Source organism: Orcinus orca, chromosome 20 (genome assembly GCF_937001465.1).
Source record: "Orcinus orca chromosome 20, mOrcOrc1.1, whole genome shotgun sequence".
Classification (NCBI taxonomy): domain Eukaryota; kingdom Metazoa; phylum Chordata; class Mammalia; order Artiodactyla; family Delphinidae; genus Orcinus; species Orcinus orca.
In genome coordinates this window covers 54090907-54114501 of record NC_064578.1, presented here as the reverse complement: position 1 = coordinate 54114501, position 23595 = coordinate 54090907, and the positions used below count along the sequence as shown (strand labels likewise).

The window sequence follows — 23595 nt, the reverse complement described above, 5'->3', positions numbered from 1 at the left end:
CACCACTCATTAGTGCACCTTGGCAGGGCCTTGAAAAGGGAAACCAAAGCAAAAGAGTTTGAGCAACACTCAGCAAAACAAATGAAGACCTCAGGCCTACAGACGTCATACTAATGCAGATCCTGAGGCCCCTGAAAATATTAGAATAGTACATTTGACCTTTTGGGGCAAAGTGCCTCCGATATCAGGAGAAAGTTGGAAAAATTAGATGGTACATTTGGAGTGAACCCTCCTTAGTTGGTAGATGTTGCTTTTAAAGTGTTCAACAGGGAACAACAGAAAAATGAAGATGCAAAACGACACGCCACTCTTTTGACAGTGGCATTGGATTCCCGGAAGGCGAGTAACCTGAAGAGAGGTGAGCGCCCACTGGGGAAGGAACAATGTGCTTACTGGAAGGAGGGGGAACATTGGAGAAAGTTGCCCTCGGCTAAAACAGAAGAAGAACGATAAAAGACAAGAACCTCTCATGGTAGAAAGAGAGGAACACTGAATGAAGAGGCCCAGGGGCTCCCTTGGACTTGAGGCACCTAATTCCCCACAGAAGTTGGGGGTGAAATTGACAGTGGGGAATGAGCTGATTAACTTTCTTTTTTTTTTTTAAATAAAATTAAATATTTATTTATTTATGGCTGTGTTGGGTCTTCATTTCTTTCTGTGCGAGGGCTTTCTCTAGTTGTGGCGAGCGGGGGCCACTCTTCATCGCGGTGTGCGGGCCTCTCTTGTTGCGGAGCACAGGTTCCAGATGCACAGGCTCAGTAGCTGTGGCTCACGGGCCTAGTTGCTCTGCGGCATGTGGGATTTTCCCAGACCAGGGCTCGAACCTGTGTCCCCTGCATTGGCAGGCAGATTCTCAACCACTGTGCCACCAGGGAAGCCCTGATTAACTTTCTGATAGACCTCACCCTGAAGTTTTTCCACCAGAATAGCTTGACATCGGAGTCCCACCAGAACACGCTTTAATTTAAGCCTACAGATGGGGCTCATGAAAATCCCTGGAAAGGAGACAAAGCTCTTTCCCACAAGGTCTTAAAAATAACCCAAAGACTGCTGTCAGACCTCCACAGATGGGGACTCAACACAGAGGAAACTGCCCAACACAGGACTGAAAAACAGACCGTCCTCAAATGCCTTGAACTGCAAGAAATTTCAGATAACCTGCTAGTGTTTGTGTGGACACTCTTTCAGGATGGGTGGAAGCATATCCCACGGACAGAAAATCTCTGAAGTGGTTAAAGCCCTTCTAAGGGATATTATCCCCGGATTTGGAAGAAGGCATTAAAACTGCATTCATCCTGGAGACCATAATCAACAGGAAAAAAACCGAGAAAATGAATCATACATTAAAAAGGAACATCGCTAAAACATGTCAAGAGACACTGAATTTGGGATGAGGCCTTGCCAGTTGCTCTGCTATGGATCAGTGGCTCCCAGAAGCAGGCTTAAATTAAGCCGCTTTAGAATACTGTATGGCAGGCCTTGCAGGTGTGTTCCCAGGCAGGAGAATCTATAAATGCTAAAGACCTAGCGGTGGCCAATCACATTAAAACTTTGGGCTCTATTTATTCATGAGTATACCTCCAACAGGTCTGCCCATCCAACCGAAGTAGATGGGAATTCCATCTCCATTGCCCATTGGAGAAGGGGCAACCAATTTGTTTAATTGTGTCCAAAGAAATAGCACCGGAATTTAGTATATGTATTGAACTGGAACCAAAACCCCAAGTTCAGTTACGAATTAGACAAGAAACTGCTAAGAGGTTTCATCAGGTTTAAATAGTTGTAGATAAAAAGGACTAACTAAAGATTCTAAGGAACATTCCTCACCTCTGTTCAGCAGAAGGGTCTTCATTCCTTTTCCCACAAGATTGTGGGATGGAAATGGACAGTGGGGAATTGTAATAGGGAAGAACACTTTGTATTCTATCACAAGTTCATCACTGAAGGGATGTTGCCTAGAAGCTTAAATTATACATAATGGCCCATCTCTGGGAACCCTGCCTCCCAGGTCATGAGCCTTAAGGTAAAATACCTTTGTTTAGCTCAAAGGAAACCTCCTGACCAGGCCCACCTGTGAATGACTGCAGGGAGGAAGAAATTGACACATCCCCCTCTGGAGGCTGATGGAAACCAGGAAGTGTTTGACTTTCCTGCCTCCCCTTTTAGTATAAAAGGAGCCTGAATTCTAACTCAGGCAAGATGGTTCTTTGGGGGCATGAGCCCACCATCTTCTTGGTTTGCTGTCTTTCTGAATAAAGTCGTTACTCCTTGTCCCAACGACTCGTCTGTTGATCGTTGGCCTGTCATGTGGCGAGCAGTAGGGGCTTAGACTCAGTAACAAAAGAACAATGTAATTTATATCAGTTTTTAAAAATGTATTGCTCTTTTTAAAGCAATGGTTAGTAAAAATGTTTTTAATTTAAAAATTAAAAAAAAATTAAAAAAAAAGAGTAATCATTACTGACAGAAGTTATCACATACCTTAGTCCTCCAGCCTCAGACCCTGTTTTTTTTGTTTTTTTTTTTTTGCGGTATGCGGGCCTCTCACCCCTGCGGCCTCTCCTGTTGCGGAGCACAGGCTCAGCAGCCATGGCTCACGGGTCCAGCCACTCCGCGGCATGTGGGATCTTCCCGGACGGGGGCACGAACCCGTATCCCCTGCATCGGCAGGTGGACTCTCAACCACTGTGCCACCAGGGAAGCCCAGACCCTGGGTTTTGTCCCTGAGTCTCTGGAACTGAGCAGTGTTGAGTTGGCCTCCTGGCTGAATAAGAAACAGAAAGGACAAGTTGTTCTGCAGGGTGTCAGTATGAAATGGCCCATTCTTCCCAGGGAGAGTTTTGCATTTATTTATTATTTATTTATTTATTTTTGGCTGCCTTGTGTCTTCCTTGTGGCACGCAGGCTTTCTCTAGTTGCGGTGAGTGGGAGCTACTCTTTATTGTGGTGTGCGGGCTTCATCATTGTGGTGGCTTCTCTTGCTGCAGAGCTCAGGCTCTAGGAGCGTGGGCTTCAGTAGTTGTGGCATGCGGGCTTCAGTAGTTGCGGCATGTAGGCTCTAGGAGCGCGGGCTTCAGTAGTTGTGGCATGTGGGCTGCAGTAGTTGCAGCCTGTGGGCTCTAGAGCGCAGGCTCAGTAGTTGTGGTGCATGGGCTTAGTTGCTCCGTGGCATGTGGGATCTTCCTGGACCAGGGCTCGAACCCGTGTCCCCTGCATTGGCAGGCGAATTCTTAACCACTGCGCCAGCAGGGAAGTCCCGGAGTTTTGTATTTTTTATTCTAGTTTGTAATACAGAGACAAGTCAAGCTCTTGTTTTCTTAAACTGCTTAAATTAATACTAATTGCAGGAAATGTTCCACATCCAATGACTGCCCCACAGCTACCACTTGGAGACCCAAGTTCCCAACCACTGAATTGCTTGAGCCTCAGGAGCAGGACTTGTGAGCAACATGCTGGCAAAAACAATTTTTTGTTAAAATCATTTTCTACTTGTTAGGAGGAAACATCCTAGTTTCCAACATAACTGGTCCCCAAAGCTGTAAGCTTTTACCTGAAAACTGTAACAGCCAGTAACTTAAGGGGTTTCAAAGTACTGGGAAGCACCATTCCCTGACTGCCCGTCCTACCCCCTGTCCCGCCTTTCGGGCTCTCGGGCTCAGACCTGGACTCTCCTCGCCCCGCCTCTCACCTTCAGCGCTCCGCCCAAGTCCCGCCTGGAAGCCTCGCCTCTGAAGTACGCGCTGCGTGCGCAGTTTCTTACGGAAGCGGAAGCGGAGACCTGAGAGTGAAGGTCGCACAGCGGAGCTTAAGTTTTTCCTTCTAGTGTTAAGTCTGTGCTGCGCGGTCCCCCTTACTCCATCTTTAGGGTCTCCGAGGTTCTGCGGGCGTAATAGCCCAGCGCCCGCCGTCCGCCCCAAGTAAATCCAGAAGTCGCCGTTACAGGTCGAGTATTAATTTCCTTTGGGTTTGAAATCGCTGTGAGGGTCCTTGCCCTTTGCTTTTCGGCCTTCGGTCCACTGAGACAGCGCCTTTCGCGACATTTTTCTGCTTACAATCCTTTATTACTTCAGCCTGCCCCTTGTAAAGTCCCCTTCTGCGAGCTGCATTCGCGCGCCCGCAGCTTCGCTCTCTCCCCCGCCCCAGAGGGCAGCGCCGGCCGCCGCGCTCCCGGACAGGCCGCGTCCTCTCCCGGGTCCCGGGATTCTGGAGACCCCGCCCCCCTCCGGAGACCCTCTCCCTCCCTCCCAGCGCCTCTGTCCTCGCGTCTCCTCAGGCCGGTACTTGGGCTCCGCAAGCCTCCTCTTCTAGTCAGCTCTTCCGCTCACCCTGTGTAGGGGGAGGTGACCAGGGCCAACCGTGTGACACCCAGTATTCTTCCGTCACAAGTTCATCTCGCTGGAAATTGTTCTCAAAGGGATAGTAAAATGAAACAGATTTAGCTCTTAAAATAGCGGGTGGATAAAATAGAGAAGTGAATAAAGGAGTGTGATCTCCTGGGTTTGGAGAGCAACATGGGGACAGGGGCCCTGCGTCAGCTGTAGCAGGAGGGACAGCAGTGGTGAGAGCACTTCACAGAGAGTGGGGGGAGAGGATAAAAGAGTTAGAAGTAAGGCCTTCGGAGCATCGTGGTCCTGGGAGAGACACAGAGGACAGGTGTTGACTAGAAGAGCAGAGGAAGACAGAGCAGGAAGGAAGCATAGTCGTCTGGGGTGCCATAGAGTGGGAGTGTAACAGGTATAGAAGGAATGTAACCTGGAGGGCAGAGCGGGAGCGGAGATGCAGGAAGAAAGAGGCAGAAATATATGGATATTTAGGACAATCAGAAAAGTTGGGCGTAAAGAGCAACGAGAGGGGGAACGAGTTGCAGAGTAGTGGGGCAGGACAGGTGTGATAAAATAAATAGGGCAGACAGCAGGAGAGTAGAGGGGAACAAAGAGAGAAATAGGGAGATAAAGAATGAAATAGAAACACATAGTAGTCAGGTAGAGGGGGAAACTGGATACAGATGGGGGGTGAGTTCTTTGGATATGGGTGATTAAGTTGTGATATTTTAATTTGTTGCTTTAGAATGTAAAACATTTAAAGTTTATCCGCTTATGTTATCCACCTCTGGCTAGATATCCAAGCTAGATATCCACCTCTGGCTATGAAATCATTATAGCGAGGGAAATATTTGCACTGCAATGAACATTACTGTATTATTCACAACAGCCAAGATGTAGAAAGAACTAAAATGTCTGACAAATGAATGGATATAGAAAATTTATTTCAGCCATAAATTATGACATTATTATGACAGAAAAAGGCAGATATTATAGGTGGAAAGTAGAAATGTCTTACTCATAGGGCCATAGAGTATAAAGGGTATTAGGAGGGGTTGGATGGTGGGGTAAATGGGGAGATGTTGTCAGAGGTTACAAACGTTCAGTTGTAAAATGAAAAAGTACCACATGTATATCTAATGTACAGTATGCAGACTATAGTTAATCACACTGTGTTTCTGTATACTTGGAGTTTGCTCTGAGCGTAACACTCAAGTGTTCTCACTACACAGAAATAAAATGGTAATTGTAAGTTGATGGAAGTGTAAACTATTGTGATAATTATTACACAGTGAATATACATCTATCAAATAATCACATTATATGCCTCACATGTACACGGTTGTTACTAATCAATCCTACCTCAGTTAAGCTGGGAAAGAAAAAGAAAGTGAGGGCTGTGCTGGCCTTGCCACTGCTGAGTGGTGCTCAACCCAGGCTTCATATTAGATCGATGAGGCATTTTGCATATACATGTTTTGTACCCTCTAATGAGAGATTCTTCTTCAGATCGTCGGTGTGAGGCCAAAGCTCAATAATATTTAAGGTGCCCCCATTAATTCTAATCTGGATCCAGCATTGAGCATCATGGCTCTGGGTCCCCCCGTTCCTGAGGGCTGAGATCTGGGCTGAGGGTGAGGGCTCTGCTCTGCGTGGGGCTGGATCAGGGCTGGTCTGTGACCTGCAGGGCATCGTCGGGTCCCGCTGAGGTGCCCACTGCTGCTGGGTACGTGAGGGCCTCACCTGGAGGGGAGCGAGATCTGAAGAAAGGGTGGGAAACTCACCTGTTGGTCTTTTACGAGTTTACTGTCCTGAGCCCCTCCTGGGACAGTGGGCAGCAGAGGACCGTCTGTTCCACATGCTGAGGGCTTCCCTGTGTGTGTGGTGGTGACTCAGGAAGGGGGTGTGTCGATTCCAAGCATTAAACAGCCTGTTTTCAACTTTCAAGGTCAACCTCTAAAGACTCAACGTTGTCTGAGGAAGAAGCCCTGAAGAGGAGGAAGAGGAAAGAAAAGGAGTCAGAAATGGCTCTTTCTCAGGTAAAGTCATGTTCTCAGTTGTTTCTTCTGTCTGTGCTTCCTGAAATGCCATTCTTTGGACTCGCTAATCTCTGACTCTGAACTATCCTGCCTGACACCTGTACATTCACACCCACCCGGGTCCTTCCCTCAGGGCCTGTCATCTCCACTTAGATCCCGTCTCCCCATGACCCAGTGACCTGGAACTTGTGAAGAGGCTCCACTGGGTGCAGTGCTGGGCAGGGCTTCACACCCACAGATTCAGGCAGAGCGTCAGTGCTATTGGGTGGGAGGGGTTGTTTAGGGCCCCATCTGGATGGACTGTCTGCTCTCCGTAAACCAGGATAAAGAAACTGCACATGAAAGTCAGTTATTAGGTGCACAATACCTGGTAAAATCTGGGAGTAGACCAACAAGGGGAAATTTGTTCTGACTTTTTCTAAGGCAGTTAAGCTAAATGAGTGAGTCACTGACTTCAGAATCTTAATGATTGGGAACAGAATGAAAAATTCAGAACCAGACATCAGTGATAGAGGGTGTTTTATTCCATCATCTATTTCAAACTATGAAATCAGTCTAAATGTCTGAGAGGTGGAAATTCCTTAAATCACTTTCATCACATTCATTCTTCAGATTTTGTATTTTCACTGTGCTGGTTTTGTTCTTTGGCACAGAGAAATTTTTACGTTTGATGAAGGTAAGGTTTCCTCTTCATTGTTTATCACATCCTGGCATCCAGTTTCCCAGCACCATTTGTTTTGTTTTGCTATAAATTTATTTTATTTATTTATTTATTTTTGGTTGCATTGGGTCTTCTTTGCTGCACGCAGGCTTCTCCCTAGTTGTGGCAAGCGGGGGCTACTCTTTGTTGTGGTGCATGGGCTTCTGTTGTTGTGGTGCATGGGCTCTAGGCATGTGGCACGCCAGCTCAGTAGTTGTGGCTCGTGGGCTCTAGTTGCTCTGCAGCATGTGGTATCTTCCTGGACCAGGGCTCAAACCCATGTCCCCTGCATTGGCAGGCAGGTTCTTAACCACTATGCCACCAGGGAAGCCCTCCCAGCACCATTTGTTAATGGCAGCTGTCTTTTTTCCACTGTGTAGTCTTCGCATCCTTAGTATCAGTAGATTTTAAATATATACAAAGGATCATTTCTGAGCGTTCTCTTCTGTTCCATTGGTTTATATATCTGTGTTTATGCCAGTACCACACCATCTTGATTACTTTATAATATGTTTTGAAAATTAAAGGGTGGCCTCCATCTTTCTTCTTATTCAAGAGTGTTTTGGCAGTGTGCGGTCCCTTGAGTTTCTGTGATGTCTGGCCTGTGTTTCTTCTATTTCTGCAAAAATTGCCATTGTAATTTTGATAATGGTTGCATTGAATATGTAGAACAGTTTGGGTAGTTTGTTTGGACATTTCAAGAGTTTTGAGACTTCCCGTCCATGAGTATAGATTTATTTGTATCTTTGGATTTCTTTTTTTTTTTAGTCTGAGGCAACTATTTTCTCTTTTATTCTTTAACAGACATTTCAACATTATGGGCAACATTCTTAAAACCTTAAGCTTCACAGACTTTCAGACATTCAAATACTATGGTCTCCTTTTCTTTGATGTGAAGGATTATTCAGCTAGAAAAATAAAGCATGGCAGACAATACATTTTCACCAAATTCAAAGTAGTACAAAAATTAAGACTACAGAATTACACATTGTACCTAATGTGTCATTAGAAATAGAAGACAGTATTTTCTTCAGCAAATAAAACAGCATATTGGTATGCTGTTAATGCATAAACCTTTTAATGTATACTGTCATTCACAAGTTATTTACAACTTCCACTGTGTGAAGAGAACTAGAATGTAGATTTTCTGCAAAACTGGAAAAAAGCAATACAAAATTTGTGAAAGCCTGTGTTTCATATTATACAAAAGTAAGCAAGTTTTTCTCTTCAAATACCAGATGTTGTACGCAGTGATATTTTGGACGTATTATAGTAATTCTTGAGTGTGTTTTAATGCTGGAGGTAAGTTGACAGGCCTTGACTCTTCATCGAGGAGTACTAAGTCTTCTGTTTCACTGCCTCTGTATTTCCTTTTACATATTTTTACCACCACCTTTTTCTTGAGAAATAACTTCCAGGCTTCTCTTGATGCACCTGCTTTTGCGTTTTCTTTGCTTTTTCCACAGCCAGTGCCCAAATACACAGGCTTACATCTCAATTCACAAACAATACTTTCTTGAGAGCTTATTTTGAGGCAGATCTGCCAGTTCTATTAGTGGGACAAGAGATACATCCAGTGTTGCTTTCAGAGCCTTGATAGCTGCGTTTAGGAGCTCTCCATGATTCATGCTGGGACTGAAGTCACCAACGGCCACCAACTTCCATGCCACCATTTTGTACAGTCTATTGACAGAAGGCTGCTTCGGTTTCACATCTTCATTGGTTAACTTGCAACAAGAGAATCTGACAGAACTCTCGCTCGACTGCGAAGTACTTTCAGAAGGCAGCTGTGACGTGCTGGTCTGAGAACTATTCTTAGAAGCCAGTTGGGACACACTTGCTATGGAAGCGCTTTTGGAAACCAGAGAGCCACTGGTCTGGGAGCTGTTCTTGGAAGCTAACAGTGATGCAGCTACCTGTGAAGTGCTTTTGGAAGTCAGCATCGTGTTTGCTGAGGTGGTGCTTTTGGGGGTTAGTAAAGATGTGCCTGATAAGGAACTGTTTTTAGAAACGGATGACAAAGCACTTGCCTCTGAACTAGTTCTGGGAGTTAACCTCTTGAAGCTGTCTCTGAACTAGGTTTAGAAGACAGCAGTGGCAACTCTACTTCTGAGCTTCCTGAGGAGCCCAACAAGGACACCTCAATCTCTGAGATGCTTTGAGAGGCTGAGACTGAAGAGCCTTCCAAAGCACTCTTTTTCGGGGATCCACTTTGTTCTCTGGAATCAGTAGATTGGGTCACATGACTATTCACACTGGATTTCAACAACGAAGAAACAAAGGATGCTGAATCATGTTTATCTGGAGCTTCTGGTTCAGAAATTTTTCCAGACCCTACCGTTGTTACCTGAGAGGGAATGCTGCTGCTGCTTTGGCTGGAAACAGATCGCTCTCCATCACTTGTGGAGCTATTCTGACTCAGGGTACTAGAGCTCCATATCATATCTTTTTAGGTTCCACATATAAGTGATATCATACGCTATTTCTTTCTCTGTCTGACTTACTTCAGTTAGTATGACAATCTCTAGGTCTATCCATGTTGCTGCAAATGGCATTAATTCTTTTTGATGGCTGAGTAATATTCCATTGTATATATGTACCACATCTTCTTTATTTTAATTTTATTTTATTATTTATTTTTGGCCACCTTGGGTCTTTGTTGCTGTACGCGGGCTTTCTCTAGTTGCGGTGAGTGGGGATTACTCTTCATTGCAGTGCGTGGGCTTCTCATTGCGGTGGCTTCTCTTGTTGCGGAGCATGGGCTCTAGGTGCACGGGCTTCAGTAGTTGTGGCACGTGAGCTCAGTAGTTGTGGCTCACGGACTCTAGAGCGCAGCCTCAGTAGTTGTGGTGCATGGGCTTAGTTGCCCCGTGGCATGTGGGATCTTCCCGGACCAGGGCTCGAACCTGTGTCCCCTGCATTGGCAGGTGGATTCTTAACCATTGCGCCACCAGGGAAGCCCCGTACCACATCTTCTTCATCCATTATTCTGTTGATATTTAGGTTGCTTCCATGCCTTGGCTCTTATAAACAGTGCTTCAGTGAACACTGGGGTGCATGTATCCTTTCAGACCATGTTTTTCTCTGGATGTATACCCAGGAGTGGGATTGCAGTGTCATATGATAGCTCTATTTTTTTTTTTTTTTAAGGGACCTCCATAGTCTTCTCCATAGTGGCTCTACCAATTTACATTCCCACCAGCAGTTCAGGAGTGTCCCCTTCTCTCCACACCCTCTCCAGCATTTATTGTTTGTGGTTTTTTTTTTTTTTTTTTTTTGCGGTACGCAGGCCTCTCACTGTTGTGGCCTCTCCCGTTGCGGAGCACAGGCTCTGGACGCGCAGGCTCAGTGGCCATGGCTCACGGGCCTAGCCGCTCCGCGGCATGTGGGATCTTCCTGGACCGGGGCACGAACCCGTGTCCCCTGCATCGGCAGGCGGACTCTCAACCACTGTGCCACCAGGGAAGCCCTGTTTGTGGGTTTTTTGATGGTAGCCATTTTGACTGGTGTGAGGTGATAGCTCATTGTAGTTTTGATTTGCATTTCTTTAATAATTAGTGATGTCGAACTACTTAGCAATTTTTTACTGAAGTATTTTTTTTAACATCTTTATTGGAGTATAATTGCTTTATAATGGTGTGTTAGTTTCTGCTTTATAACAAAGTGAATCAGCTATACATACACATATATCCCTATATGAAGTATTGTTGGTTTACAGTGTTTGGTTAGTTTTGGGTGTACAACAAAATGACTCAATTTTATATATATTCTTTTTCAGATCCTTTCCCCTTATAGGTTATTACAAAATACTGAGTATGGTTCCCCGTGCTATATAGTAGGTCCTTGTTGGTTATCTGTTTTATACAAAATAGTGTGTATATGTTAATACCAAATCCTAATTTATGCCCCTCCCTTCTGCTTTGGTCACCCCTAACTTTCTTTACTATATCTGTGGGTCTATTTCTGTTTCATATGTAAGTTCAATTGTATCTTCTTTCCTTCAGTTTCACATATAAGTGATATATTTGTCTTTCTCTGTCTGGCTTACTTCATTTAGTATGATAATCTCTAGTTCCATCCATTTTGCTGCAAATGGCATTATTTCATTTGTTTTTATGGCTGAGTAATATTCCATTGTGTATGTGTATATATGTGTGTGTGTGTGTGTGTGTATATATATATATATATACGTATATATATATATATACACATACACACATGCACACACCACATCTTCTTTATCCATTCATCTGTTAGTGGACATTTAGGTTGCTTACATGTCTTGGGTATTGTAAATAGTGCTGCAGTGAACATTGGGGTGCATGTATCTTTTCGAATTATGGTTTTCTCCTGATATATGCTTAGGAGTGGGTTTGCAGGATCTGAATCTTCCTTTTTTTTTTTTTCGGTACGCGGGCCTCTCACCATTGTGGCCTCTCCCGTTGCGGAGCACAGGCTCCGGACGCGCAGGCTTAGCGGCCATGGCCCACGGGCCCAGCCGCTCCGTGGCATGTGGGATCCTCCCGGACCAGGGCACGAACCCGTGTCCCCTGCATCGGCAGGCGGACTCTCAACCACTGCGCCACCAGGGAAGCCCTGAATCTTTCTTATTTAACTCTTTTGTTCTGCCAAAGTTGGATTCAGTTTGTTCTCTTTCTGCTTCATTGAGATGTAAAAAATTCTTGAGTGGAGATCTTTTCCCTTTCTGTTGTAACCATTTAGCCGTGTAGATTTCTCTTTTATTATAGCCTTCAAGTAAAATGGAGGTATTGAAGTGTCATATTGTTAACTGTGCTGCTGTTCCCCCCCCTTTTTTTTTTTTAATTAATTAATTTATTTTTGGCTGTGTTGGGTTTTCGTTGCTGCATGTGGGATTTCTCTAGTTGCGTCAAGCAGGGGCTACTCTTCATTGCGGTGTGTGGGCTTCTCACTGCGGTGGCTTCTCTTGTTGCGGAGCATGGGCTCTAGGCGTGCGGCTCACGGGCTCAGTAGTTGTGGCTTGCAGGCTCTAGAGCACAGGCTCAGTAGTTGTGGCACACGGGCTTAGTTGCTCCGCGGCATGTGGGATCTTCCCGGACCAGGGCTCAAACCCGTGTTCCCTGTATTGGCAGGCGGATTCTTAACCACTGCGCCATCAGGGAAGTCCCTGTTTTCCTCTTGATTTCTGTTAACGTTTGCTTCATTTGGGGGGAAGCTCTAATGTATATATTTATAACTGTTATATCTTCTTAGTGAATTGACTCGTTTAAGATTGTATAATATCCTTTGTGCCTTCTGTCAGTTTTTGCCTTTGTTTTGTGTGATATAATATACTCAGCCCTGCTCTCTTTAGCATGGAATATCTTTTTCCTTTCTTTCACCTTTAGCTTTTCCGTCTCATTTGATGTGTGAATGTTCACATTTCCAACTGTCTGACACACTCTCTCTGTGTCTCTTACACTTGGTCTTCCTTTTTTCCTCCTGTTACTTCCTCTAGTGGTCCCTGCTCAGGCACACTGAGCAGTGGTGAAAGGTTGGTGCCCTGGCCAGCCCCCTTTATTTCACTGTAATTACAGAGGATACGTATCAAGTGTTTACTTTTCATGACGTTTGGTGAAATGTTCTTGCTTAATAACAATATATTTTTTCCATACGCTTTTTTTGTCATGATTTTTAATTCTCCAAGAAGTTTTTAACTTTACCACTGTGATAATTTTCTTAATCTGTGAAATAGTGTATAACACTAAACTTCTCTAATTTTGTGTCAATGTTTTATTAGTGGAAAACAAAAAAACCGATGATAAAAAAAATTGTCCTGAAATATGTAAAGAGATAAGTCTTCTCGTTCCAGTTGATTTTGTGTTGATCTGTGTGATGGGTGCCATGGATGTGCACGCCATTCATTTAGATAAAAGACATGATTTCAAAAGTATATATCTTTTTGCAGTTGAAATTATATCTTCAATATATTCCGTGGCCTTGGTGGTGGGATGAATTGGGTGATTGGGATTGATATATATACACTAATATGTATAAAATGGATAACTAATTAAAAAAAGACCTATTTAAGTAATAGAAGACATGAAGAGATGAAACAGATTTGATCCTTGTTTTAATGATTTAAGGTACATATACATAAGCAAGTGTCTGCAATCCAAAGTAAAAGAAATAAATGCCCTAACCAAGGTATATATATATATATACACACACATATATATATTCCGTGGCCTTGAATTTTTTCTACACCATCATGTTAATGGTTTAAACAGTAGTAAGATTACTAACATTGTATGTGCATGTGCTTGTGTGCCCGCATCTATAATGACCTTTCATGCTATTCCATGTCATTCACCTTGAATGTCTTTCAAGCTTTTCTCAGGGATCCCTCTGTCAATGTACTCTTTTTTTTTTTTAAACATCTTTATTGGAGTATAATTGCTTTACAGTGGTGTGTTAGTTTCTGCTTTATAACAAAGTGTCAGTGAACTTTTAATGCTCTCCTTTACTTAACTGATTTTTAAGCTTCAATTCCTGGGCTCAACCACCTGAGTTCAGGTGCTTGCTGTGTCATTGCTTAGCTTCTTGACTTGGTTCGAGTTTCTCTTTGTGTCTCTGACACAGTTTTCTGCTCTGTAAGATGGGAACATATCTTTCTCGAATGAGCTGTTATATTGATAAGAAATTCGTGCTTGTAAAGTACTTATTTTGAGTAATGTTTTGTCTATAGGAAGTATTCAAACACTTTTAGTCATTGCTGTTTCTATCATTATCATAATTGAAGATTTTGAGTTTTCTTTAAAGCCATTGTGGACTTTGTCATCTCTGAAGCTGCCACTCATAGTGTAACTTATTTAAATATTGAATATCACTCAATGTTTAGAACATAGATCTGACACTTATGCATAGACAACCCGTTGTTTAGTATTATTTATATGTTTTATGGATTCTCCACAAAGATGACAAATCCATATTTATTAGATGATATGATAATCTCTTATGAAAAAGCATAAGAATTTAAAATAAGGGACACAGTATTTGCTCCAAATACCTTAACACAGATCTTTCAGAACATATACTTGAACCAAATCGATCCTTACCCCTCTCTCATCTTTCCATTTTGTATGAAGATAACTCTTCTCATGACCCGTTGTTGAAATGTATTTTCATTTCAGGAATGGTTGACCTTCAAGGATGTGGTCATTGAATTCTCTCAGGAGGAGTGGGAATGCCTGGACCCTGGTCAGAGGGCCCTGTACAGGGACGTGATGTTGGAGACCTACAGGAACCTGATCTCCGTGGGTGAGGATAACTTCCCTCTAGAAGTTGGGATCTGCCCTTGGGTGTTTTGCATGTTTCCCTGTGTGCTTCTTGGGAGGCCTGTTTTCTTCATGTGATCTGAAAGCCCTGTTGACACAGACATGATGTGGCATCACGAGTTTAAACTGACCCTTTCTTCAGATGATCTGCCCATTTCATGTTACATTAGGGGTTGTTCAAGAGCTTAATTATGTATAAAGCTCAATGGCAGACTTTTAAAAGATATCCAATTTCTTGTCTTCTGCCCTGTGGCTTTGACTGACTATTTCTTGGAAGAGTGTTAGATCTATGTATTACACTGTTCCCAATGCATTTAGAAGGAGGAGGTGGATGAATTTGTGCAATATTTTTCCTGACCCACCTGTAATGTCCTCACTCCTCAGCTGAACAAAGAGCTGTGGTTTTGGAAAAACCACACCAATTTACATTTCTTTGTTCTGATAAGCAGAAATTTCTTCTGATCTGAACATTATCTCCATTTTTGGAGCAAGAGGAAGAGCCCAGGACTCTGGTGAGTGGTGTGAAAATAGCAAAAAAACCAAATGGGTAGGAATGTATCAGAAGTGTGAACACGGGTGGGATCTCAGGGCAGAGAGGAAGCCACAACGTTAATAGTGTTTGGGAAACGCTTCTCATGGTGGAGCGTTCTTTGGGAAAACCAAAGTTTCTTTATTAAACTCTCAGAGGAGACTTTTCTTCTACGCGAGTTATCACTCTATCCTTCCAAATGTAAAATGTATTCTTTCACCCTCCAGTGTTGCTGCAGCTCCTGTAGAGACAAAGGCAAGGTCTTTATCAAGATCCACAACACTCATCATCTGGCTGCTGTGAACTGGTTGTTGCTTGACTTTGAGGAGCATGAGGCGGGCTGTGTTATTGGCTTGTCTAGCCCCCTCTTCTCTCCTTATGGACTTGATTCTATTGGATGCTCAGTTTTTAGTCCATATAGATCAAAGCTGATGCCTCTAGTGTCTAACCCCTGACCCTGTCCTGGTTTCATGTCTGTTGTATTTGGAAGATATAATTAGAAGATGGAAAATACCGGCTGCTATTTAATTTTTATTAATTTTAAAATTATTTTTATTATTTAATTTTTTTTTTGGCTGCGTGTTGGGTCTTCGTCGCTGTGCGTGGGCTTTCTCTAGTTGTGGCAAGCGGGGGCTACTCTGATGTGGTGTGTGGGCTTCTCACTGCGGTGGCTTCTCTTGTTATGGAGCACGGGCTCTAGGTGCATGGGCTTCAGTAGCTGTGGCACGTGGGCTCAGTAGTTGTGGCGCACGGGCTTAGCTGCTCCGCGGCATGTGGGATCTTCCTGGCCCAGGGCTCGAACACGTGTCCCCTGCATTGGCAGGCGGATTCTTAACCACTGTGCCACCAGGGAAGTCCCTGCTATTTGATTTTCTCTGGCACCTCAGAACGTGTATGGAGCTGTCTCAGTCCCTGTCTTCCTGTTTAGATCTGTCAGCCATTTCTTCTGTTCTGCTTTTGCCACACATTTCAGGGGTGTGTGGAATAGCCAGGTGCATTTGATCTTCTGTGATTGTTACTTAGGAAAACTGTAAGGACAGTGGACAGAGAGATCCTCTTTTTGATCCTTAATCCAGCAAGGGGAACATACATGAATCTTTCAGGCTCTTAGCTTGGCATCCCTGGGTCGAGCAAATGGTCCCATCTCAAGATCTTATAATATCCAACTCCCATATCTTGTCTTTTTTCGCTCCTGTACTGCTCTATCTAGTCTGGGAATGTAGACTCTTCCTGACTTTACTTTCTCCTTAGTTTGTATAAGTTTTCCTCTTAAACTTGATTTTGAAGTATGTAGTCCTAGAGTCTGAAATTGTATCCAGTTTCTTTGCTGTGGTCATCCACCTATGTCTAATGGGCAGCTTCTAGTGGACTCTCTGTAGAGTGGGTTTACTGGGTAACAGAAAATTTTTGAAGGAGAATACTTTCCCTCATATGCTGTAATATTTTCCCGTTACATACAAAACCACCGCTTGAAGCTACTTAGTAGAGTGGTCAGCATGTTCTGAGATACAAGACAGAAAGTGTCTGAAGACCTTGACCTGTAAGTCTTTCCAGTTTCTTTTTCTGGCTTTGACCAATGTCACAAAAGCCTGTGTGAAGGGCACTGTGACAGTGTTGTTCACATGTACTAATGTCCATCCCCTTTGAGCCTCAGTAAGTGGTGTAGCGGTTTCTCCGAACAACAGTATTGTCCAAGTTCACATACTCATATTTGTGAGGCTGTTGACTAAACTGTTGTCCATGCCATGCCACATGTTCCATCACCTGTGTGCCATTGTTCTTTCTGCCTTCACACATAATTTTGAAGCAACTTAATGAGAGACCTTATGAAGTAGAGTGATACCTTCAGTGATAAACCATCATTTGTTTTGTTCAAGGCACTGCAACTTTCATTTTGTATATTTTTATGCATTATAAATGACTCTTTTATTTTTCTCATTAGGTTTCTATTTTTTGTTTCTTTTCGTTTTTGTTTTTTATTTGCAATATGTGGGATGGTTGGTTTAGAAAGCCCCCCACCCCATGGTGGAATAGGTGATCTGTTCCTTTCAGAGTTCTTTATGTAGTCTTGTTTTTTTAAATTAATTTATTTTTGGTTGCGTTGGGTCTTTGTTGCTGTGCACGGGCTTTCTCTAGTTGTGGTGAGAGGGGGCTACTCTTCATTGCGGTGCGCAGGCTTTGCGCAGGCTTCTCATTGCAGTGGCTTCTCTTGTTGCAGAGCACGGGCTCTAGGCATGCGGGCTTCAGTAGTTGTGGTGCATGGGCTTAGTTGCTCCGTGGCATGTGGGATCTTAGTTCCCGGACCAGGGCTCGAACTGGTGTCCCCTACATTGGCAGGTGGATTCTTAACCACTGTGCCACAAGCGAAGTCCCAAGATCACTTATCAAAGAAAAATATATTATTTTTGGTTGAGAACAAATTCTAACTGGAGAATATAGGGTGTCAGTTGTCAAGTCGGAAGTAGCACAGATCTTATTTTCTCTGCAACATACTTTGGCTCTCAATGTCACTACATCACTGGAAAATGGCAGGATAGCTTCCAGGCATTTGGCAATGGAGAGTCTCTCCTTGTCACAAACTATAGTTGGAATTTTGGGGTCTTTCTTTTTTTAAAAAAAAAAAAGCAACAAATTTATTTATTAAATAAATATTCTTGATGTTAAACTATTATTGAATATATGATTTACAAATATTTTGTATTATACCATACATTGTTTTTTCACTCTGCTGAGTATGGTTTAGTGCACAATAGTTAATAGTTACGATGTAGTCCAATTTATCTGTTTTTAGTTTGTTGGCCTGAGCTTTTGCTGTTATATCTGATAAATCATTGGTGAATCCAATGTTAATCTTTTTTTGTAAATTTACTTATAGGAGTTTTATTCACTAGGAGTTTTATTCACTTTTATTCACTAGTAAATTTTGTAAATTTACTTATAGGAGTTTTAGGTTTAGATCTTTGAAGCATTTTGAGTTAATACAATAATGGTCCAACTAAATTCTTCTGCATGTGGATATCCAGTTTTCTCAACACCTTTTGTTCCATAGACTGCCCTTCCCCCATTATGTGGTCTTGACAAGCTTGCGGAACATCATTTGACCTTATACACGAAAGTGTTTTTCTCAATCTCTTGTGTTCCACAGGTCTCTCTGTCTTTATGCCAGTACCATACTGCTTTGATTAGTGTAGCTTTGGAAAAAGTTTTGAAATAAAGAAATGTGAATTGTGTGACTTTGTTTTCAAGCTTCTTTTTGCTATTCATTGTGTCCTGAAATTCCACAGGAATTGTAGGATTGATTCATCTGTTTCTTCAGCAAAGCGGTATTGGGATTTGGGATTACACTAGGGATTATTTTGAATATCCTGATAACTTTGGCTAGTATTGACATCTTGACAATATCAGCTTCAAATCCATGAACTTGGGTATCTTTGCATTTATTTGTGTCTTCTCTAATATGTTTCAGAAGTCTTTATTTTGCAGTAGTTACAAATCCTTCCCTTCTTGTATAATGTTATGTTTAAGTACTCTTCTTTTTTGATTCTATTGTAAATTGAATTGCTTTGATTGTTCTTTTTTTTTTTTCCGGTACGCGGGCCTCTCACTGCTGTGGCCTCTCGCGTTGCGGAGCACAGGCTCCGGACGCGCAGGCTCAGTGGCCATGGCTCACGGGCCCAGCCGCTCCGTGGCATGTGGGATCTTCCCGGAACGGGGCATGAACCCGTGTCCCCTGCATCGGCACGTGGACTCTCAACCACTGCGCCACCAGGGAAGCCCTGCCCTATTCATTTTTAATGTTTAGAAACCCAGTTGGTTTTTGCATGTTGATGTTGTATCTAGTAATTTTTTTGAAGTCTTTCATTATTTCTATAAGTTTTTTTTTACTTATTAATGTTGCAGAATGCCTGTTATGGGTATGTCATTTTGTAGAAGATATTTAGAAAAATGTTTTCATAAAAACTGTCCTATTGAATTCTTTTTCTCTATGGTATATATGTTTTATAATTCTAAACAGCGACATATTATTAGATAAGCTTGTTTTGGATTTTTTAGCATTACAGTATATTGTGTGTTCATTAACATTTACTTATGTACACCAGGTATGCAGAATATATCTGTAGTATAATGTATTTTTCTCAGAGACAGCAGTATGTTTACTGTAAATTGGTACATGCTTTGGAGTCATGGTGGAAAAATTGCGTTCTTTTGAGAGCTGACGTCCGTTTTTCCTGTATGAGTGTTTTTGTCATAGCGGGTTTGCAAGTAGTCTCCTCTAAAATCAATTTGAATTATATTTTATAACTCTTTTTTTAGTAAACAATTCTATTGCTTTAGTGTTTCTAATAATTTTAAGATCATAATTGGGCAATTTCAAATTTTTAAAAAAATTTAAAAAAAATACATAGTTGGGAAGTTTTACAACTGTGTTTGGTATAAGTATTACCTTTGGTGTAATATCATATATTCAACATGAAACAGTTAATTTTGAATTTATCCCTATGGCTCTTTATGTCTTGTAGATATCTGTCCAATACATGTGGTCAAGCAATTACAACCCAAAGGGAACAGTGATCCAGGAGAAGTATTTCAAAGAGTGATCTTGGGAAGATCTAAAAGTCGTGAAATCAAACATTTTTACCTCACGGAAATCCAGAAAAATATGTATGACTTTGAGTGTCATTGGAGAGATGATGAAAGAAATTACAAAGGAATACCTATAACCCATAATGGAAATCTCACTGATAGAAGAGATACACATGGTAGAAGGGATGCAGGAATCAAGCCCATTGGAAATAGGCTTGGATTAAACTTTCAGGGTAAACTGCAGGTATTTCAAACTGACAGGTTAATTTCTGAATGTAATGAAGTTGAGAGGTCCATCAACAATAGTTTCTCATTTTCACCACTTCAAAGAATTCCTCCTCGTGTCCAAACTAACGTTTCTAATGTATATGGGAATGATGTTATGCATCCTTTAGTACTGACACAAGATCAGAAAACACACAGGGAAAGAGATTTTAAATGTACTGAGTGTGGGAAAACCTTTAGTCATGGCTCAATTGTCAGGAATAATCAGATAATCTATTCAGAAGAGATATTACATAAATGTGATGTATGTGTCAAGGGCTTTAGTACAAAGTCACACCTTGCAGTTCATGAGAGCATTCATACGGGAAAGAAACCTTACAAATGTAGTGAGTGCGGCAAGGTATTCAGTCAAAAAACAGCCCTTGCAAATCATCAGAGAATTCATACTGGGGAGAAACCTTTCAAATGTAACGAGTGTGACAAAACCTTTAATCGCTACTCAAACCTCAGTAGACATAAGATAATTCATACAGGAAAGAAATTATATAAATGTGAAGTATGTGGCAGGGTCTTTAGTCGAAAATCAAACCTTGCAGATCATCGGAGAGTTCATACTGGAGAGAAACCTTATAAATGTAATGAGTGTGGCAAGCTGTTTAGTTACAGTTCACACCTTTCAACTCATCAGAGAATTCATACCGGAGAGAAACCTTACAAATGTAATGAGTGCAGCAAGGTCTTTAGTGAAAAGGCAACTCTTGCAAAACATCAGAGGATTCATACTGGAGAGAAACCTTACACATGTAATGAGTGTAGAAAGGCCTTTAGTCAAAAAGCACATCTTCAACTTCATTGGAGAGTTCATACCGGAGAGAAGCCTTTCAGATGTGATGAGTGTGGCAAGGTCTTCAGTCGAAATTCACACCTTACAAGTCATCAGAGAGTACATATGGTAGAGAGACCTTTCAAATGTTTTGAGTGTGGAAGAGCGTTCACTGAGGTCTCAACCCTCACTAAACATCAGAAAATCCATACCTGAGAGAAATTGTGTAAGTGTATTATATGTGGGAAGGTCTTTAAATCTCAAAGTAGAAAAGAAACTATACAAATATCATGAGTGTGGCAAAGCTTTTATGTGTGTAAGCCTCACTTATGATCAGATAATTCATACTGGAGTGTTACATTACAAATGCAATGAGTGTCTCAAAGTGTTTAGTCAAAGTGCTTACCTTATGATCCATGACAGAATTCATATTGGAAGGAACTGTGAGAAATGCAATAAATGTGGTAAGTTCTTAAGTGTGCTTTCAGGCCTAACTTGCCATCAGCTGATGTATACAGGTGAGAGCCCTTAAAAATATAATGAATCTTCACATCTTAGGCTTCCTGAGAGTATTCATACTGGATAGAGCCCAGATACATGTATTTAATGTGGTCAGGCTGTTGATAATGCATTCTGGAAAGAATCCTCACCAGTGCCATGAATGTGAGAAATCTGTTCTCATGGCTCACATCACACCAATAATCAGGTAGTCTGCACTGGACAGCATGTTACAAATGTACTGAATTTTGCGAAGCTTTTAGGTTGTGCCTTAAACTCAGGGGTCATCAAATACTTCATTCTTTAAAATGCAATGAATATGTCAAAATTTAATATATTGCTTACTCGTACTTAATTACCAGAATATTTATCGTGGAGAGAAACCGCACAAATGTAATGTGTGTGGCAAGGATTTTACCCAAACATCACAGTATGTTTTACTGGAACAATAACTCCCAAATGGCAATAAGTGCGGCAAAACCTTTACGTTGAGTTCACGTATTAGGGAGCAGCAGAGAGTCCATGTCGAAGAGAAGCCATGGAAATGTGAATCGAGGCTTTATCCAGGCCTCCCCATGCACTGGACTTCAGAATACACATCTTTAAGAGAAACCACACAAAGCAATATGCGTGCTAAGGCTTGTAACTGAAGGACAAAACTGTGGAACACAGGATTTATGTTGGAGACCAAGATTTCATATGTTATGAATGTTGTAAATATGGATACATCCAGTAAGTTTGGTGTCATGAGAGAATTCATACAGGTTATAAAGTGTATACGTGGAAACTTCATGAATCAGTGCATTCTCAGCGTTTAACAAAAAAACTCATGTTTGGGGGAATTCTTACAAATGTAATGAATTTGTTGAGTTTTCTCAGCACTTTTTTCAACAGACCACACATCAGAGAATGCATACTCGGAATAAACAAGTCTTTAGTTCTCTGAGGTTAACCTGAGATATTATATACTGCAGAATCATTTCAAGTCACAATGCGTTAAAATATGGTGTGTGGGCTTCCCTGGTGGCGCAGTGGTTGAGAGTCCGCCTGCCGATGCAGGGGACACGGGTTTGTGCCCCGGTCCAGGAAGATCCCACATGCCGCGGAGCGGCTGGGCCCGTGAGCCGTGGCCGCTGAGCCTGCGCGTCCGGAGCCTGTGCTCCGCAACGGAACAGGCCACAACAGTGAGAGGCCCGTGTATAGCAAAAAAAAAAAAAAAAAAAAAAAAGAAATCAAGGCCCAGTTATATAAGTTTTGTAAGACAGAGAGTGGTACAACACATGACGTATTGACAGTTTACATAATCCAGATCTAAGCATCATTGCAGTGGGTCATGTGACCCTTACAAGATCAAGAAGGAATGCTATCTTTTAAGGAGTTTTCCTGTTGATGCTAGGAGAATGTTGCTCTTTATGGTTGAGTATGTATGCTGCTGATGGGGGAGGTTTGCTTTGATGCATAATGCAAATACACAGTTCACAGTGGGAGGAGAGAGGAGGCCAAAGGGCCGAGAGGAATTAATGTTTAAATACTCCTGTCTTGTCATAATAGTTGAATTTTATTTCACAGGAATCTGACCTGAACCAGGACTTTACTCCCTCACCTTTTACTATAAAGAGCCTGATCTCTAACTCAGGACATGTGATTCTTTGCATTGCTAGTCCCCCGTTTTCTCGGTCTGCTGGCTTTCAGAATAACATCACTATTCCTTGCCCACAAAAGTAGTCTCTCTATTTTTTGGCCTGTTGTGTAGCGAGCCATAAGAGCTTGGCCTTGGTGAGAAGATAATCTTATCTCTTCATTACAGGCCTTTGTTGATGGTCTCTGGGAAGAATCAATAACATGAGGGGGCCCACTTCATTAGGTGTGGTTCATGCACATCCATGTTCCCTGGAAAAACAAGGACCCTGAATTATCACATTCAATACCATGTGGATTAGCAACAGGGAGGGGCAGAGAATAGTGTAAAACTGTGACTTGACTCATCATGGTTATGTTCAGGGTGCCCTTCCATAGATAAGCCAGTGTGGGTATAGTGCAGAATGCTCTACCAGCTGACCATGAACAAAGCAGGAAGGACGTGCAGGGACTGGGCTTTTTGTGGGAGGATAGTGACAGGTTATTAGGGACTGATTATGTGGTAGGAACAATGCACAAGAAAACTTAATCACTTTATCCATTGCATGAGCGTATGTGTTGTCTACATTTCTGACCAAGAAAGAAATTGTCTTAATTTTTGGATATTGAAGAGAGCAGTTATCTTCAGAGTAAAATTTTATCAGAAGCACCAGGAGTATGTGTATGTTTATGATTCACATTTTAATTGCTGCCATTACATTTTGCTGTTCTATTGAGAATGTACCATAGGTCTCCTGTTTTAAGTAATAAAATTTAATCATCTTTTAAATCCTGGATGCATTATGTTCCTTTTACCAATACAGTTTTATCCTGCCTCAGTACCTTATAACAGAAGCTAGGAGTGCACCATTAGGTTCTCAGTGTTGAAAGAATCTATAACGATTTCTTCCCAATATGGGATCAAATAACATACAAGCTGGAGGTTATAAACTCATAAATTGT

At 42.1% G+C, this 23595-nt stretch overlaps 2 protein-coding genes, 1 long non-coding RNA gene and 1 pseudogene across 3 annotated transcripts in view; 2 read left to right on the top strand and 2 right to left on the bottom strand.

Moving 5' to 3' along the window:
* The window catches only part of LOC101279864 (zinc finger protein 160-like), a 325017-nt gene that overhangs the window by 126822 nt on the left and 174600 nt on the right, over positions 1-23595 (bottom strand). The gene's annotated exons all lie outside the window — the stretch shown is intronic.
* On the top strand, positions 6093-23422 carry LOC101280732 (zinc finger protein 160-like). The gene is made up of 3 exons (XM_033418109.2): positions 6093-6361; positions 14213-14339; positions 19406-23422. The coding sequence occupies exons 1-3, from the start codon at positions 6347-6349 to the stop codon at positions 20731-20733; spliced, it is 1470 nt and encodes a 489-aa protein (XP_033274000.1). The 5' UTR covers positions 6093-6346; the 3' UTR covers positions 20734-23422.
* On the bottom strand, positions 8163-9656 carry LOC105748945 (CDKN2A-interacting protein-like; annotated as a pseudogene).
* On the top strand, positions 16728-19375 carry LOC125962711 (uncharacterized). The gene is made up of 2 exons (XR_007474348.1): positions 16728-17778; positions 17830-19375. It is a non-coding gene; the product is annotated as an uncharacterized LOC125962711 (long non-coding RNA).